The sequence below is a fragment of the Lactuca serriola genome, chromosome 3, assembly GCF_051521515.1.
Source record: "Lactuca serriola cultivar US96UC23 chromosome 3, Lser_US96UC23_V15, whole genome shotgun sequence".
NCBI classification, from domain to species: Eukaryota; Viridiplantae; Streptophyta; class Magnoliopsida; order Asterales; family Asteraceae; genus Lactuca; species Lactuca serriola.
The window spans coordinates 152,258,713-152,279,385 of NC_136410.1; the positions used below are offsets into that span (position 1 = coordinate 152,258,713).

At 35.2% G+C, this 20,673-nt stretch overlaps 1 protein-coding gene and 1 non-coding gene across 2 annotated transcripts; one reads left to right on the plus strand and one right to left on the minus strand.

The window, feature by feature from the left end:
• Positions 1–2,631: 2,631 nt before the first annotated feature.
• On the minus strand, positions 2,632–6,272 carry LOC145093279 (protein trichome birefringence-like 19). The gene is made up of 2 exons (XM_079031367.1): positions 5,688–6,272; positions 2,632–3,594 (listed from the first exon to the last, which is right to left on the minus strand). The coding sequence occupies exons 1-2, from the start codon at positions 6,216–6,218 to the stop codon at positions 2,782–2,784; spliced, it is 1,344 nt and encodes a 447-aa protein (XP_078887493.1). The 5' UTR covers positions 6,219–6,272; the 3' UTR covers positions 2,632–2,781.
• A 13,788-nt stretch (positions 6,273–20,060) lies between these two features.
• On the plus strand, positions 20,061–20,167 carry LOC145096467 (small nucleolar RNA R71). The gene has a single exon (XR_013703874.1). It is a non-coding gene; the product is annotated as a small nucleolar RNA R71 (small nucleolar RNA).
• The last annotated feature ends 506 nt before the right edge of the window (positions 20,168–20,673 follow it).

Below are 20,673 nucleotides of genomic sequence, written 5' to 3' on the forward strand. Positions count from 1 at the left end.
ACAAAACATTTCCATAAAGATTTAAGAACAAGTTCATGGATTCTTCAACATTCAACAAAAGTTCAAAGAATTCAAAAAAAAGTTAACCAAGATTTGTTTAGCCAAGCATGGCTAAACTCATGAAAACAAAGTTAGAGAAGATTGTACCAAACATTAAACAAGAATCAAGAGGTGAAAAGATGATGTTATTAAGGTGTTCTTGGCCTTCAAAAAATCTTCAAAACTTCAGAGAGAATGCTCAAATTCGGATGTCCAAGAGTCTTCAAAAGATGGGCACCAACCTTCCTCAAATAGCCTTCCAAATGGGTTTTCGAAATCACCCTTGCAGGGCCTTGCGCGACCCGCGTGCTGTTGCGCGGGTGGGTTGCGTGGGTGGTGTCAGATTGTGGGCACTTTAAGGCTTGGGCCTCCATAGCTTAGTCCACTTGGCCCAGTTCGAGTCCAATCAGCTCCTAGCCCATTTTTCTTCAAGATTTCTTCAATTTGAGCCCAATTTGCCTCTCCAAATCACTCATAGCTTCCGCAAACTCCCGATCATCGCTCTCCGCACACTCAAAAATTCTCTCGTGCCTTGCTAATTTTAAGTTTAAATCTTCCAAGCCTTCAAGCAACTGACAAAAAAATGAAAACCTTTGGACCATGAGTGCTGGTCAAAACCTGTTTGGTGTTTGGCGCAAAGTGGCAATTTTGACCTAAACACAGAGACTATTCTTGCAATTTTGTCTTTTTTAATAATGATAGTGATCATAATTTAACTATATAGAAAGACAAAATACAGAAAAACACAACCATTTATCAACAAATATTTTGAAAAATCTTTATATTTTGTCTATATATAGAAAACTTTATGTTTTCAGTTATCCTTCAGATTTACCAAAATATCTATTTTTTTAAAAGAAATCACTGGTTGTTTTGTGACATGACAATTATCTTGTTCGTTTTTTGGTTGACATTGAAAAAAATAAACGATGTCACTTATTTTTGTTTAAATAAATGATCGTTGAGTAAATTATATATTTCTTACTTTTTACCTTAGACAATAGACAACATTATTTATTTTTGTTTTCATATTAACCTGAAAAATGTCATGTCACAAAACATGTAATTTCTTTTAAAAAATCGAATAATTAGGGTTAATGATGGAAAATATAAAAGTTTTTATTTTTTCATATAAACAAAATTTAATTGTTTTCTGAATGTTGGTATAAAAATGGTTATGTTTTATTATTATTATTATTATTATTATTATTATTATTATTATCTCGCTATATAGAATGTAATAAATTGATTAGTGAAGACCCATCAACAATTGCCAAACAATTTATAACTATATATGCCATTTCACAATTTATATTTTTTCCAAAACATTATATAATCATGAGTTTATATTGTGATGTTTTAAGGTGTATATAAATTATTTTATAGCATTTTACAATTTATAATTTTATATATGGTAGCAGCTTCCTATAACTAATAACTTGATTAACATTATGATTTATAAGAGTCGTGAAAATGTGGACGATGATTTGGAATCAATTTATCATGTGTCAGCTGCATGTGCCGCACATGCTACGCAACGTCATACAAAAAGTTTAGAGTTCTATTAAATTAAAGAAGTAATCAATTATTTGATAAATGACTATTTTGATGAAAGAAATAAGATACACACAATCTAAAATTCATATGAAATGATTATTATGCTGCATGGAGTACAACTTACAAGAAGTTTTGATGGCGTCATTAATAATATTTGATATGAATGATATTTTTTTTGTTTAATTACTAATTCTCGTTTAGGCTATAAAATTTATAAATTTAGGGATGTTTGGCTTAGCTTTTTAAGGGACAAAAGTCCTTTTTGAAAAAGTTGCAAAAAGTCAGGTTTTCTTAACTTTTCTAAAAAGTTGATTTTTCTTCTATCAAAAATCTAAAAGTAGGTTTTAAAATTGTTTTGCCAAACATCTTTTGGCTTCTATCTTTTTCTAAAAGATCTTTTGGCTTCTCAAAAGCTAAGCCAAACACCCCCTTAGTTTGTTAGCTCAAAAGTTATGATAGTTAAAACTTTGTTAGTTACAAAACTAACTGCTCTTCCGTCCCAATATTATTGTCCACAGACAAAAAAACATACAGATTAAGGAAGCATTAATTACCATTAACTTTATACAATAAAATGACAATTTTGTCCTTATTTTGCATTTAATATTTCATTAAATGTTTAATTGGTTAAGTAATAATGAAGGGTATTTTGGTAAAACTACTATTTATATTTAGAAGTGGACTATTATTTTGGGACAAACCAAAAAGGAAAGATGGACTATAATATTGAGACGGAAGGAGTATTAGTTTATAAATTAACTCATAAAAAAATTATATTTGGTAAAACTAGTTAGTAAACTAGCTGTAAAATATAAAATATTATAGAAAAATATTTAGATGAAATATTTTTTAATTAATTAAATATATATTAGAATTTTTTTAAAAAATTAAAAAAATAATTTAAATAGATTTTTAAAAAATTAACTTACAAATTATTTTTTAATGTTTATAACAATTTAAAAAACTTAAAAAAATAAACTAACTTATCTACTAACTAACGTGCCAAAAGCAAATTTAACATCGTACATACAACTATAACGACTACAATATAAAATGTTTGATATCAATAACAGATTCTTTTAATAAGTTACAAGTGAAAAAGCTCTCGAAAAGCAACGAAAAGTAATCAAAATAAAAGCAAAATCTTATCTTTTCCTTTTTTTTTCTTTCTATATTTCAAATCAATTATACTTTGATGAGTTTAGAATAAAGCTTCCCTTCGGCTGATCTCCTACCCTCCATCTTCAACATATGAAGCAGAAAATCGCTCCACGTGTCAATGGGTCCAGGTAGACACCAATGCACACAATCATTATACAAAGCCACGTTCTCATTGGGCCAATGTCCAAATTTACTAGGGTGTCCATCGGGCCTTAACAACATGGGTTGTGTTATATCCAAAAGCCTAAGTTTAAGCCCATTATCCTTGGCCTTCTTTTCGGCCCATTTGAATTCTTCCATTTGGGATAAATACATTTCCAAATTTGAACCCTCCAACCTTATTTCATTGCTCTTAAATGGTTTTTTCCTAGGGCAATCTCCCCCTTTGTTCCAGTCCCCACCCTCGAAATGTGTCGGTGCAAAAGTGCGTAACATTGCTACGCCTTTGAAGTTTTTTCTACTCATAATTGCTTTGTACGCTGTACGAAATGCTCTATGATACCCAAATGTCATTGGATAGTCAGTGATATTGTCTTTCTGACAATATTTACAACCAATTATCTGGCCTTTCTCATAATAGAGCGAGGGTCGTGAGAACCAATGTCCTCCATTTATTATTAGGTAATTGAAATCGTCAATGTGATTGGTCCAAGCATTGTCAAATTCGTCTAGGTAGAGACTGAAGACGCCAGCTAGAGTTGGGTCATCAGTACTAGGCTCTTTGAACTTTACCAAAAATGGTGACCAATATGTGGCGAGGGTGAAGTTGTATGATTCATAGTACCAACGTTTGAAATTTTCGTCTTTTGTGGTAGAAACATCAATTGGATATTCAACCTAGCAATATAATTGAGAGACACAAAAATTATAAAAATTGAAAAAGGGTTGTCTATATGATAGTTAATACATGTAAAAACTACTAAAATATAAGATCTATAGTGACAAAACCAGCCACTAGATGATTTAACTCATCTAGTTTGAAAGTTTAGGATTAAGAAATTATATGAGCATTTTCATTTAAAAGATAGAAATCGAAGTTTATACTAATGGAATACAAGATATTGGACAGATGGACTGAAAAATAATCATTAAAAAGAGACAAAAAAACGTTTAAAAGAAAAAACGCAAGATAAAGGATTCTAATTATTACCTTTCAAGAATAAACATAAGAAACTAACAATTAGAAACATACCAGGTTCTATTAGTAATTTTAATATTAAACTAAGATATATGTGTCTATTCACTTAATATATCTGATTTAAAAATACAGACCGAAGGCTTATCAAAATTTTCAATAACCATAAATTGATCAATTGATAAAAGCATCACAAAGTAATTGAGCCAATCAAAATTTTCGAATGACATAAAATCTAGCTAAACAATGAAACATATGTAATATATTTGGTATGGGTATGATGATTTTGGTGGAAGAAGATAAGATAGATCCATTCATGTTGCCATCAAAATTCTGTCACCACGTAATATACTATATTTCTTTTAAAAAATAAAATAGTCAATTTAGGACATAAAAAAAATCAATTATTGATTATCTTTTTTTTTCTTCTTAAAAGGGAATCACCCCACTCATTTTTGACATTCTACACGTTTTAAATTCGAATTCCAAGTTAATATTTTTATTAAAGCACAAAAAAAGGAAAACAAAGGGTTTTTTTTTTTTTTTTTTTTTTTTTTTTTTTTTTTGTGACATTATAATTATAGATAAATTTATTTAGCGGTATATTGATCTATAAGGATCCCAAGATACAGTAAAAATTAGGTTAATGAAAATGGTGTCAGTAGATCAAAGCTCAAAAATCAGCAAAATGAATTTAAGTGGGTACGAAATTTTAAATAATTTTATTAAAAGAATTCTTATTTTTTTTATTAATATAATATGTATATAAATATATCATACAACTATTTATACAATAAAAAATAATATAGAAAGTAATTACAGGTCAATTTAGTTCCTGATAAACTGCTGCTAAAACTTACCCTGGTTTAAATTCATTCTTCGAAGTCTCTAACCATCACCATATTAATATATTATTGCCACTTCTTTACTAAAGTCCTACATCTGAACCTAATTAAGTAAATTTAATTATCAATTAATTTAATTATATAAATATTCCGCATCAAAAATATTAGTCGGTCACCTACTGTATTCAAGTCAACAAAGCAATATAATACAAACTAAATTATATCTTAATTCTTTATATTTCCGTTATTCAAGGTTTCACATTTCCCAAAGTGTTCTAAGATTTTATATTTTATATCTTTTAAGTTTATTAATATCAAGATTTTAAAGTATCATCTACAATAAAAAAATGCTTTTCAATCGCGACTTATATAAACCTAATAATACCTTCAGAAAACGAAGTTATAACTTCCATATTTTACTTATTTATAACTAAAAATATATATTCTTTCATTATTAAAATCTACTTTAATTGAATACATAATTATAAAAAATTAAAAATTTAGATCTATTCTGTGTGAAAATGAGAGCTCAACAGTCAAAAGTTCTCGACTTTTCTTTCCAGGAGTTACGAATCTTGTGTCTTTTTTCTCTACACAATGTAAAAAGACAAATTTACCCTCACCTTCTACGCTCAAATGCAAACATGAGAGAAACACCAAGAACAGTAACGTGATCAAGACTCGATCCTTTTAAATTTTAACACAATAAATTAATTTCTGCAAATAAAATATTGATTTCTTCAAACCCCAGAAAATCAACAATTGTCATAAATACAAGATTGAACAACAACGACGTGATCAAGATTCAAGACTCAACCTTTTTGTTACCCAGAATTTTTTTTTTTCATAAACCCAGAACATAAGTTAAACAAAGAATATAAAATTATAAATTTGTTTAGAAATTTAATGAAGAACGATGAAAGGATACGATTATGTAAAGATGAACATACCCTAGACAACATGCAAATCAAAGATTGCATTTGATTCCTGCCAACAGAATCACCCACAAACGCCAAAGCTTTATCCCTCACGATTTCCAAGAACTGATAAGGATTAAAAACAGGAAGATCACATTCATCTGGTTTCCATTTCCACTTCATGTAATCTGAATCGGGTCGCCCATATTTCTGGCAGTTTTGGTGTTCATGGATTGCCCAACACGTGGTGTTATGGTAGTAAGGAGCATTAGGGTTTGGTACCCACTCGCCGGAAAACACGTCGCATTTGTGGTGGTTATCGTCGATGGTGATGAGTTGGTCATGGGGGTGGTTCGCCGGAGAGATTGTGTCCGGTGAGGTGGAGGAGGGATGGTTGGAGGAGGATAGATATGGGAATTTGTTGAAAGGGAAATAGAGAGGGATTACAGTGAGGATGATTAGGGTTAGGGTAATGAGCAAGAGTGTTTTGGAGGTGCTTCGATGGGTTGTACCTTGAGTGTTCTTGCCATGAGGGTTCCCAAACCCAAGCCCAGTCTGTTTCATGAGAGAGAGAGAGAGAAGAGAGAGAGAGAGAGAGAGAGAGAGAGAGAGTCAAAAGATGTAACTTGTAAGGTGGTGATCCATCTTTTAATAACCGTTTTTTCAACATTATGTTTTCCGGTTATTTTTATTGAGAAAAAAAAATTAAAAAAAAGAATAAAAAAAAGAAAAAAAATAAATGACAAATCGTGATATACAACATTAATATAAAAAAAATTGAATTGAGAGGGTAATTATGCTTGAAAATCGTTCAAAAAACATTATGTTTGATAAATAAGTTTTTTATAGAAAAAACACCTAACCAACTACATATTTTGTTCAAATGTCATCTTATAAAACCAACATAGGTGAGGGACAAGATATTACTAGTAAAAATTAATTAAGGAAAAAAGAAGAAAAATGACTAAGGATGTTAACACTTAACAATGTTTTAAAATCATTCAAAAAATATCATTCAAGTTTTGAGTACTGTCCAATTAACGTCTTTAAACAAAAAACACAACGAAACTATATTTTGTTTAGATATTTAACCATTCATAATTGGCTCCTTATTTATTGGTAGCACTTCATTATAATTTGTGACATGAGAGTCCCCAATAGTTTGTTGGTGTTTTTTTTATATAAAGACTTACTTAAATGGTGTTTTTTGAAAATACAAAAATTTAGATAATGTATTTTGAATGATTTTAAAACATAGTTACCGGTATGAATAATTTTCTCTTGTTTTTTCCCCTTAATTAATTTTTACTGGTAATATGTTGCCCTTCACTTATAAATGTCAGTTACAATAAGGTGACATTTGAACAGAATGTGCAGTTTGTTGGTGTTTTTTTATACAAAGAATTTATTTAGATGATGTTATTTGAAAATACCAAACTTAAATTTTTGAATGATTTTGAAACATAGTTATCTTAATAAGTCATTTTTCTAAAAAAAATATTAAATAAAAAATAAATAAAAATAAAACAGTCAATTTATTCAAAACGGTCCATGGACCAAAATCATTAATAAAGCTTATTATAGAACCCAAAACTAAAATTAAAGTATCTTTTCGAGACACAATCCATAAAAAATTGCATACATTAGGGACCGAATTTATAATTTAATCCACTTTTAATTACCAAACTATTTTATTCTAAACGAACATATAGATTTACTTATGAGGGATGCTTTCTGTAAACGACAAAATTGTAAAATGTGTTTGTTAGTAAATATTGTTATCTTTGTTCACAACGTTTTGGATTAATACCTATGGTCCAAAAAAACATTTAAAATATTTTACGGTTTTTTGTACATAAATTTTTTAAAATACTTAAAATAACATATTTGCCTTTATCATTTTCTTTTACTATTTTTCTAATTAAAAATTAAACAAAAAAAAAAAAAATGCAAACCCACCCTACAAATACCATTTCTCTATCTTCATTTGAGAGATAACCACTACCATGCTAAATCTACAAATCCTGACAAGTTTGCAAATCATTGGTGCCATCCTTTTTGTTCCTCGTAGACCACCACCGTCAGTGCCTCCCTTATCGTTCGTCAGATAATCTGATCGATTAAGGTTTTCAGAGTTGTTGTTCATATCAAAAAATACATGGCAAATGTGGTTTCCAGACTTGAGAGATGAGTAGGACGCAGTGAGAAAGGAGCAATTGTTGTACCACCACATCTCCCGCGAATCCTAACCCTAAGCCTAAAACCAACACCACTGTATGAACAACCTAACCCTGACATTGTAGAACCTGAACCCCAATGCTGTCAAACATGTACTCTAGACAAATGATTGGCAAACTAGGAAAACCCTAAATGACCGATCTTTATGGCAAGATTTATCGATCTCAAGGTGACAAAGACGCTAGGGTTAGGTTTTTGCTACCGAAGAAGATGAAGGGTGTCATCAAGACTCCAGATCAAAAAACTATGAACATCCATCCTCTTCTCCATCAATTTTGTTTTCAGAAACGATAATCGATTTGGTTTTCATTTTCATTTTCTGGAGGTTTTTAGATCCGGAAAATCGAGTTTTCTGAGTTTTTGTTTGCATATCTCAAAAACCCAAAGATTTTGATTACATTTTCGTTTGTATGTCTAGAAAAATCAATCTTGTTAGTTCATGATTCTGGGGTTTACAAGTTTGTAGATCTAGAAAAATGTGTTCTTGTTCTTGAGATCTTGAAATATCTCGTTCTCGAGTGTTCTCGTTCCAGTTTGAGTGTTTTAAAAAAAATCGAGTTTTCAAAAAAAAAAATCGAGAGTTCATGTTTGAGCTTGCAAATATAAAAAAAATCGAGTGTTCATGTTTGGCATAAATAATGGATTCATTTGTCAAAAAAAAAAATGGAATACTAATCATTTTATCTAACTCAAACCTTTGTGTTAGGTCCGTTTGAGGCAAGATCAAAATGGTGTCATGTGGTATTGTCAAGAATCCTCTCTAGGAGGCATACATACTGATCACCTTTAAGATATTTACAACATATGCATAAAGATTTAAAACTTAACATTCATCTTGATCTATCTCCATAGATTTTACATTTTAAGTATGTATTTTGTCTTTTCTAAGTCTTTCATTTTAGAAATACTTTTCGAGTCAAGGCAAAAATGTCTTGCACAGTCGGAATGTAATTTACCATGATTAAGTATGCCTTATACATACATGATTAGGAATGTCACTATGCTCCCACTATGTGACAACTGAAGAAAACATGTCACCGATCGTCGTTAGGAATTAGCTTAGATAAATTAATGTAATCGGTTAGCAATGTAATACTGCATTATATTGATAAATATATTAAAATACGCCCTTATATATATATATATATATATATATATATATATATATATATATATATATATATATATATATATAATGTGACGAATAGGCTAAAAAATAGGTGCACAAAAATTCGTGTCATCTTATGGACTCGTTAACATATTCGGGAAGTATACGTCGGCGTGATTCCAAAAATATGAACTTCGTAAAAATCTGACTTTGTATGAAAAGTTTATGGTTTCTTCTAGAAATAAAAATCAATTCATAAACCCTGGAGTGATTGTCGAAATTTAGAGGCTAATGAACCCTATTTATAGCTGATAGATAAACCCTAGATAACCCTTACTTTATTAAAATAATAATATCTCAAATCAGGTAATTATCTGGTTTCCAAATTATCTCAAGGGGTATTCTAGAACCTACAATCACCCTAAAACCGTCCACCTCTATGAGGAAGGTTCTAGAACTCTTTTGTTCAACTATTGAACAATTATAGCTTAGGTTATTGCACTATTAATTAATCCAGTTAATCCCAAAATTACTATTTAATTTCTGATTAATTCTTAATTAAATAATACTATTTCTAATTAATATATTATTTTCGTAATATATTAACAAACCATTCATTATAGTTTATTAATCATATAACAAATCAATAAATCAGTCTCCCTCTCTCTCTCTAAAAGTCATCATATTCAATTAGTATGTTTAAGGGCAAACCAAAAGGACTTTGTTAATAATTCAAGTATATACCAATTTAGTTATTGGCTTAGACACCTAATCCAACAAGCTTCTACTTGGATAAGTCTATAACTACAACTGCAAGTATAACTTCTAAATTATCAGCAAATGGTGCTTCCCATAACAACTCCAGTCTCTAATCTGACCAGACATTAGTCTTAAGATAAGTGATGAAATACTCATTCTTTCTTCAAGATATCGTATGGACACGATACATGGATTAAAATCAATCTCATTGTCCAAAAATTCTGTTTCCCGATTTCCTGATTTATGACGACTGGATTTTGACTACTAACTGAAACCATCAGTTCAGTATGGGCTCGGCCAAACACTTTAGATGTCGACAACAAATCATCGAGGGGCCCAAATATATCTCTTTTCCTGTTAGGGCAAAGGAACGAATAAATTTTGACTCATATGCTTGTATCTTTTACTCATCAAATCATAAATGACACTACGTTTTATACCATCAAGTTACTGATACATTTACGTAACACCAATGCACAACCGACTTATAAATTACAACTCATATATCTCCATTTCAAGAATATAAGATATTATCGTCTCATAATTAGTCGTGATAAAATCCATGACGTAATTCTTTGAGCGTGGGTTTATCCAATACTCAAAATCTCCATTTTCTAAGTACTCATGAAGAATGTAGCAACCATTGCAAATTCTAATGTAACACCCATAAAAATCATGCCAAATTAAAATTTTTTTAAAACATTTCAAAACACATGATTATTACAAAACTTGTTTTCAAAATAGTATATTGTTAGAGTATCCCAGAATCAAATCATAAAATCATAAAATGTGAGGAGCGGTACGATCACACCTTCGCCTTCCCGCGATCATCAGAAGTACCTAAAACAATAATCGATAAATGTAAGCTCAAAAGCTTAGTGAGTTACCCCAAAATACCAATGCTATACAGATATAACTATATCATATAAACATACAAGCAAACAGATACAACATACATAATGAGCCATCAGTCTAACGGGACCGACTCCCGGTCCTCAGTCTATCTGGTCCGCACTCCGAGCCCTAGGCACGTCTGGACCGCCCTCCTCGGGGCCTTAAGCCTATCCGAACCGCTCACTGGGCCTTCGGCCTGACTAGATTTGCCTGGCCTGGGCTTGCAGTCTACCCTGTCCGCCCAGGGTGTCTTGGCCTACTGCACACAACAGGACCTGCCTCAACCCTTTCCCCAAAACAATAAACATGTGCACATATATATCATACGCTAGCATGCAATAACAGACAGTCATGCATTTCTAACCGATCTCTAACATAGCAACCGTCCTACAACCTGGATATCAATCTAACAGACTACTAGCATAGCAACCATCCTAAACCAGGATGTAATCTAACATAGCAACCATACTAAAACCAGGATGAAATCTAACATAGCAACCATCCTAAACCAGGATGTAAATCATAAAGGGCCGGCCTTGGTGCCGTAGACCCTGTTGGTATAGTGAGGAGAACTCACCTCATAATGTCGCATTGAAGTGATAGGCTCAAACTCTCGAATCACCAACACGAACTCCACCACCTATAGTCACCATAAAATCCTTTTCCATAAATTTCCAAATTACCAAAATACCCCAGAGGTCAACTGGTCAACCCTTGGTCAAAGTCAAAGTCAACAGTCCATGTTGACCCGACTCGTCGAGTGCAGTTTACCGACTTGTCGAGTCCTTCCTGAACTCGAGAAGTCGTGAAATCCTTGGTTGACTCGTCGATTTTCCCTATAACTCGTCGAGTTCATGCAAGTCCAAAGGTTGGGAAAACCCTAGCCGAATCGCCGAGTCATTCGACTGACTCGCCGAGCCCAAGGCAATCTTCATCGGACTCGCCGAGTTGTTCATCAACTCATCGAGTTCATGACCATCTTCATATGACTCACCGAGTCGAACTTGCGACTTGCCGAGTCCCTTCAATCCTTCATCCATACAGATGCTTTTTAAGCCATGCTAAGGCTCCATATTGTAGATCCAACTTCCCAAGGCATTTTTATTACGTAAAGTTGAAAACTTTACGTGCATGCAAGGCGATAATGACCCAAAACAAGCTAAAGAAGAGGTTCTAGGCAAAAGAGCTTCATCAACATGCTAAAGACTGATACTTGATGATGATAAAGGCCAAGATGAGCCTAGATCTGAAGTTGTAACTTCAGGTCTTGGTTCATCACTCGAAATGCAACACCAAATGCCGAAAATGGTCCCAAAACTCAATATAGAAAGGGGGTTTAACTAGAAGAAGCTCAAGGTGATGACTTGATACCTCCAAATGATGATAAACTGAGGTAGACTTCAGATACCCAACTATTCCTTGTTCAAAGCTTCTTGGTCTTCAAACCTTTCCTCACCAAAATCCCTCTTCCAAGCTAAGAAGCATACCAAAATAGAGAACGACACGAATTAGGGTTTTTTAATTTGAGGGGAGCAGTAAGAGAGGCTAAGGGGGGATAAGTGATCCTTAAATAAGGTGCAAAACCCCAAAATTTAGGGTTTCGTCTGCCAGCTCCTACTCGTCGAGTCCCTTATTGGACTCGGCGAGTAGGTCACTAAAACACGCGGACCAACCCTTTGCTACTCGACGAGTAGGGCAACCAACTCGTCGAGTAGACCTTGAAAACAAGAAAATTCTTATATTAATTCAATACTTGAGAATCGGGGAGTTACATCTAATCTCCATATACAATCTACAATTCAATTCATGGCAGTCTTAATTCACTAATTACTTCCAAAAGTATGAGAGAATGTGGAATTTCGAATAATCAAATCATTCAGAAAGGAAAACATGCAAAGTGAAACACAATAATAAATTAATTAACTATAGTCACTGATGTGTGTGAACTCAACTAGTTTTAGACCTACTTTTAATTATAAGATAAACACACAAAGGCAGTGGACTTATCAATTGTGATATAGCTAAATAAGTAGGGTATCGAACACAGGGAACGGTAAATTAAAAATAAAAACTAATTCTATCTAAATTAATTATTAAGTAGGGGTTTTCTCTAGTTTTACAAGACTAGAAACTTATTAACTATCACTTAAATTAAAAACTAGAAAAGCAAAGAATTAACTAGATTCAATAATGAGAAGGACTTCTGTTTAGTTCAACTCAATTGATCCTATGGTTGATGTTATGGTAATTGTGCAATGGATTAACTCTTTTGCTGGCTACCGACTCAAATGATTAGCTTCGCGTTCACTACACTAACCCTTAGTGAACAAACTATCTCAAACAGTGATCAGTTGTCTAATTTAATTAAATTCACTAGATTAATTATTCGGGTTAATTTAGACTTGCAATAGTTAACTAATTTGGTCCTTTAGTTAACTTCTTGTTGATGGTCATCACACAAGCTCACACATGAATTTACCTAATTTTCTTATTAATTCTAGTTTCATGTTCATTAATCATAGACATATGATAAAGTAGTCACGTAAACATATGATGTTGATAATCAAAAGATGTTCATACTATTTAATTACCTTCCTATTAACAGAAAATTAATTATCATTCACACACAAGGTTCTTTAGCAAGCTAAAACTAACAAAAATCACCAACATTGAATTAATCCTACCAAATATCAAACCATAGTCTCAATTTTGTATCCCCAAACAGAAGTTTAAGAGTTTTAGCTCATGATTGAGGTAAATAATAGCAAATAAACGAATTTTAATTGCCTAACCATAATGGAAAACAAAAGATTAAGTAGAATGATGAAATTTGCCTCAAATCTCCTTCGGAATTGGATTCTAGGTTGTATCTTCGTTCTTTAGGGTTCTTCTGGCTCTTCAATCGCAGCTATCCTCTCCAGAAGGGTTCCAACCTCTTTTTTTTTTCGATCTGAGAAGTTATCTTTATATATGCGAAACGACTCGTCGAGTCTATTGCCGACTCGCCGAGTCCATCTCTTAATCCCCGTATGCGATAAGTCTCTGAGTCTTTATCTTCTCGAATATTTGATCGGACTCGCCGAGTAGACGACCCTACTCGCCGAGTAGGTGTTGTTTTTGGTGGTTTTCTTCTTTGTTCAAATCCCGAGCTCTCATCCGCTTCTCCTGCTTCCTTTTGCTTCCAAGCTTCACTTTTGGACTGAAAACACAATTCAAACACTTTTAAGTACCTTTTGTCCATGATATGCGATAATTTAGCTAATAAATGATAAAAAATCTATACTTAATATGAGCTAAAAATGAAAATATCAAAATACCCCACACTTGACTTTTGCTTGCCCCCAAGCAAAACTGAATTTTAGCACATTAGAATCACATGCGACAATTCCAATCTAACCCAACCATTATGCCAAGACCGCAACGCATACATTTGTTTCTAAAATTTTCCTAACCCCCATACTCCAAATACTCACAATCCTTATAAACATTCGCCCACTTATCCCAAACAATGCTCATTTTATGCATCCCTCCGAATCCATCCGCAGAAAAACTCCTATCCTCAAGGTATTTTTAGTTGAGAAACCCAAGCATATATAATCTAGAATTACAATTTATGATACCACTATGGAGTTCTTTTGAATTCTTCACTTCCTTGATAATTTGATCTTTGATTTCTTTGAATTCACCACCTTTGTTGTTTGATTTTTGGTATCTTCAAGTTTTTACATTTCTTGGAATTTTGATCTTTTGATCTTCACTTTAATTGCTCCAAAATTCTTCAACTTTTCTTGCAATTCTCTCTTTTTTTTTACATGTACCTCACTTTTTTCACTCAAAACCCTACATGCTTAAGCGAAGGCGCTCAACCTCAACCTTTATTGGCTAAAGATAATAATTTTCCTGGATAAATTTCTGGTACACGATGCTAAACATATTGCATCCTTCGGGCTAAGCAAGGTCGTGTTTTTGTCCCATGATTTCACTAGAATAAGGAACCCACAAATGCACTACAACGTATATAGGCTCAACTAAACATTTGGGTCTTCATGCAATTATCAACATAACTCTAACATGGAATCCTAATTGCTATTTACCAATTTTTTTTAAATTAGACCTAAATTAGGATATTAAGATTCTATATTTACTAAAATGACATCAACCCCTACCCCACACTTAATTTATGCAATGTCCCCATTGCATATTATGCATGAAAAATAAAAAACATGAAATATAGAGAGAATTAGAACAAACTCCCCTGGGGTAGCAGTTGCTAGGTCAACATCTTCATTCTTCAACTCCATCTTCAAATGACTTTAGACATGGAAAAAAAAACTCATCCACATCTTGGGCATCAAATCACATGTGGGCAGCTCCAAAAATGCAGGAAAAATAGTGTAAGGTCTTCAAGAATCGATAGGGAAGAATAAATGGTCAAGTGGTATATTCAACACCATCGAATCAACAGTCTTGTTGGTATAAAATTGAGTGACTTGTCGAGTCATATAAGCGACTCGTCGAGTATAGTCGCGGACAGCTTCGAAAGTGTGAAAATACAAGGCGACTCGGCGAGTCAGTTAAGTGCACTCGGCGAGTAGACCGCAGGGTGAAAAAAAAATTTACATTCTTCATTTGTTCCAGCTTTTGCTAAATCTTCAAAACTCCTCATAACTTCTAGATTCATTCACTCATGTCCCTTAGGACCAGACTCGACACCTTAACTCTAAACTCCACCCTTTCTTGACTCTTTTCCACTCTTTATATTTTTCTTTCTCTCTCAAACTCTAGACCCTTTATGCAAGTATTCCTAATCCAAAATCTGAAAGTCATCAAGGCAAATTAAACATCAAGCATAAAAATAAAAGTCTTAACTAAAAATTCAAATACACCAAACAAAACAAAATAAAATAAATTGTTCAACAAAGCATAAAAAAAACTAATCCTCCTCCTCATCATCGTCTCCATGTGCAGCTCCACTTCCACTAGCTCCACTCCTCCTTGCATTAAACACCTCATCCCAAGACGGAATGTATGGGAAGTTACCCCCATCAATATGCGGAATATGGAAGTGGTCAAAAAGTCGAATGTTGGACTCGTTGCTAAAATTGAGACTCCTTGCCATTTGATCTTGCATTCTCCGCATCTCAACATTATACCAATCCATCGGTACTTCATCATTATCCACCAGAATTACCGGCGGTTCCTCCTCCATGTCTCGCTCTCGCCTTGACCTAACCCTCCTTCCCGGCGCCTCAGGACCAACCACCGGATCATCATGCAGGATAACATAATGACCACCGCCATAATCCTCAATAATTCTCGCCCTTCGAAAAAGAATGGAATTAAATGGAGGGGTAGGAATCATCGTCATCAAATTCCATGCACCACGGGTCATCAACCCAAATGAGTTGGCTAGCCGGGTGACGAACATGCCACCATTAATTTTGGAGGTTTTGAGATCCTTGACTGCACCCTCCGACAAATAAGAAGCCAGACACCACAGAATGTTGCAAAAGGTGTTGGGTGTGATAATGCTCCAAAGATAAAAGACATCAAGGTTGGACACCTTGTCATCATCCTTCCGTTGATTGATGGTGGTGGAAATAAGGCGGTGAATGAGACGGTGCGTGGGTGACCTAATACTTCCTTCTTGCGCCGACTTCGGAATGTATAACTTGTTGGTGATTGTGTTCCACCAACCCGTACTCATAACACATCGGGGAACACCTTATGAGAGTGTTCCAAAAAGGCGCGAAAAATAACAGTCGAGACCAATGGTCGGTCGTAAATCCCCAACCGACAGGCAAGATGAATAACAGAGCATTGATGGAACTCGCCCCCAAGGCAAAAACTGAAACTCGCCGGGTGATAGCAATCGTCTCCTCCACGAAAAGATACCGTGGAGAAAAATTCCCAGCAAAGTTCCCGGTACACCGGTTCTTGAATTCTAAAGACCCGGCTCCATCCATCACAAATCATTGTCTCCCCCTCGTATGTAAATTCCTTCAAAAGATAAGGTGATAAATCCTCCTCATACCGAACAATTTGCAACCAATCCCAATCAACCCTGTTGGGTACATAAATCTCCTTCTTTTTGACCTCAGCCAACTTCTTCTTCCATCTTGTCATTTTTGAAGCCGATTCAATTTGAGGAAAATTTAACCACGAAAAATCTCCTTGGTGTCCACTTGAGCTTTGACCTCTGCGAAACATTGTCCCTGTAAAACAAAGAAAACACATCCCAGAAAACATAGAAAACATCAAAACAGATTACAGCTGGGTCCCCGACTGGACTCGCCGAGTCCATGAACGACTCGGCGAGTCGTATGAACTGCACGAGTCAGTCGACGAGTCGTTTGAAATTTGACCATGAAAACTCAAAATTTCTTCAAGGGTTTTGTCCAGGGACGTTCCTAAGATGTATTAGGGCAATAATAATCATCCAAAACAACATAATTGATGTAAAATCAAAACCCTAAAAATTCACTAAACTTCAAAATCGGGTATTCTATGAAATTGACATCCTAGATCATCTAAAAATCATGGCTTTAATAGAATTAAGGAAGAAATTAAGTACCTTTGGTGATAAAATTCGAAAATCTTGAAGAAAAGGTGAAAACTTTGATGAATTCTTGAGAGAGAACACAAATGGGGGCGCATGGCGAGTGATGGGGGAACTGATTTCATTAGGGTTAAAAAAAACTAGTTTTACCGGTTGTAAAAAAAAATTCATTTATTATTTTTTCTGTAAATAAAACCGACTCGTCGAGTCAGGGCCAGACTCGACGAGTCTGGTCGCGAATTTATACTTATCTGGAATCTGAACAGACTCGTCGAGTCAGGGTCAGACTCGGTGAGTCACTTGCAAACAATTCAGAAAATCATATCATTTTGTCATTAAAAACTCATTCCACCCCACACTTAATCCGGACGCACTCTCAAGCAGTCATGTCTGATGATTTGGAAGATGAATAAAATCCTAAAAACGAAAATCAAACTTAAAACGAAAAAGAATGAAAGAAAGCAAACTCTAAAAAAAACGGGTTGCCTCCCGCCAAGCGCTTCTTTTTAAGGAGTCGTTAGCTAGACTCCTTCCCATCTACGTTTCTTCATTTTCCTGCGTCGGGAATGCACACCTAATCTTTTGTGGTTTGTACTTCGTCTTGTAAGCGTGTATCTTCTTCTTATAAGCCCGTCTCAAGTCTTCTTTCTTTTTATTCATAGCATCATCTTCAGCTACATGGCCTTCCCTTCTACTCACCTTCTTCTTCTTTACCCCATTCTCTCCCACCCTCTTTTGCACTTCCTTTTCCTTAAATCGAATTACTTCATGATTAGTGACAACTCGGGCTCGAGGCTTGGTAATGAGTGGGCGATCATCATCATCTCTCCTAACCCTTAAGTTTTCCTCTTCTTCATTGCTTTCCTCCTCTTCAAGTGGATTATCCTCATCATTTTGCATTATTGTATCAAGGCATGCTACATAAACGTGTTGAAAATCACCATCCATTCCTCCTCTTGCTTCCTGATCTTCTAAAGAATTAGGGAAAATCTTCTTGTCCAGAACATGCAGAGAGCTGGTAACAAGCAGATCTAAATTGTACAAGATGCTGCGATTTTCGATTGGACTCGTCGAGTCAGGGGAAGTGGCTCGGCGAGTCGGATCGTATTCCTCACTTTCCACTGTGTTTTCCGAATCGGTTCCTTTCATCATCTTCTCTATCTCCTCCAAGTCTTTGTCAACATCTTCATTACCTCCAGAGGATATCAAAAACTTGCTTGGATCTTCTTCTTGCAAAAGTGCAAGTTCTTTTTGAAGTATTTCATCATCCAAATCAATGAATGAGATTTCTTCTTTTCTTCCTTCTTCTTGCTTGATCCCTGGTAAAGCTTTAAACACCGCTGACTCATCTCCTACCCTCAACGTTAGTGTGGACTCGCATACATCTATCAATGCGCATGCGGTGTTCAAAAATGATCTCCCCAAAATAATTGGAATTTCGGGGTCTTCTTCCATATCAAGTACCACAAAGTCCACGGGAAAAATAAATTTGTCGACCTTAATAAGGAGATCTTCACAAACACCTCTTGGTTGAATAGTCGTCTTGTCCGCCAAATGGATCTTCATATTAACAGGCCTTGGCTCCGGTAAACTCAGCTTCTTGAAGAAAGAGAAGGGAATTAAGTTGATACTTGCACCCGAATCGGTCAACGCTTGAGTGGCAAGTTCATTTCCAAATTGGCAAGGAATCATGATGCTCCCCGAATCGCCCTTCTTTTCTGGTAGCTCACTCAATACTATCTCCGCGACTTCAACTAAATCTTTTCTAGCAGCAAAGAGAACCTTTAACAAGTTAAAGTCCTTGGGTGTTTGAAGCATTGTTTCCACAAATGGAATGTTGACTTGAAGGTCTCGAACATGCTCCATGAAGGCTTTATACGCTCTAACCTTTTCACCAGGCATGGCTCTGAATGGGAATGGCAAAGGGGGATTTTAGGGCTTTGAGGGAATAACAGTTTTGTCATCAACGCATGGACTCATCGAGTCCATTAGAGGGACTCGGCGAGTCTGGTCGGGTTTAGCTGGAGCCGACTCTTCTGCCTTTTCTGTATTCACCTTGGAGATCTTCTGTGCAGGTGTGAAAGTTTCTTCATAGCTGGAAGTCACAACGTTCATATTCTCCATTCTCGGATTATTCTCGGTGTTACTTGGATGTTGACCCGGTTTTCTCTCGTTCACTTGATGTGCAAGTTGTCCTAGCTTCTTCTCAATGTTGAGAATAGATGCCTGCTGATTCCTTAGCATATTTCTGGTCTCTTGTATTGCAGCATCATGATCATTATGTCTTTTCTCGGACGCGGCTATAAATCTAGTGAACATCTCTTCTAAATCGGCTTTCTTTTCCATTATCAGTTCTTCCTTTTGATAAAATCCCCTCTCTTTCTGCTTGTATTTCTCCTCCTTAGCCTTCTTGTATTCTTCATACGGGAGCCATTCCTTCTTCGGTTTCCGCCAATTCTAATCATATCGATCACCGCTTGAGTAGAACACTTGAGCTTTCTTGTTTCCATTTTCATTTAAGTCACAATCCTTCGTGAGATGAGGCCCTCTATAGTTCTCACATCCAACTCGAATAGCATGGATTGTTTGATCCATTTTTGTCATTCTTCTATCCAAACAATCGAGTTTAGCCATCATCGCCGCCATGCCATCATTTTCCGAGTTCATTACCCCCCGACTTACTTCATTTCTTGGATTGTGGTATTCTCTAGAATGCTTAGAGAATTCTTCAATTAACTCCTTGATTACCGGGGGTGCCTTCTTTGTGAGTGGGCCTTGCGAGTCGAGCAATTTTCGTGTGGTGACATTGACTCCATCATAGAAGATGGAGACCTCTTGTTGGCTATTGAGGTCATGGTGTGGGCAATTTCTACGAAGAACTTTGTACCTTTACCAAGCTTCATAAAGAGATTCTCTGGGTTGTTGCTCGAAATTGGCAATTGCTTTCTTCAACTTAGCTATTTTGGAAGGTGGGCAAAAGTGGTCTATGAACTCTTCTTTCATCTTAGCCCATGTGGTGACCGACCCGGGAGGAAGTGATTTGAGCCAATCCTTTGCAGCACCCTTGAATGTGACTGGAAGCAAGCGAAGTAGCTGGGTCTCGTGTGGCACATTTGGTACATTGAAGTAGTCAGCCACATCATGTACTTCATCCAAGTGCTTGTAGGCGTCTTCGTGGTCTTTCCCATAGAAGGGAATCTCCTTGAGTTGGGCGAGGATATGACCCTTTAGCTCGAAAGTAGCGGTAGCGGGAATTGCGGGCTGCACAAGTCCCGGGCCAGTGTCATTGCGCATCCTCTTCTTCCATTCCCCCATGGGGACTTCATTGATATTGGCCATAGTGATAGCTAAATCGTCTTCAAAATCGGATTCGTGCACGTATGTAGGTTCTTCTTCTTCCTCGGTCTCGTAATCGGTGTCTTCTTTAATTGGGTCTTCGATTGTCAAAGAGGCGCTGGATG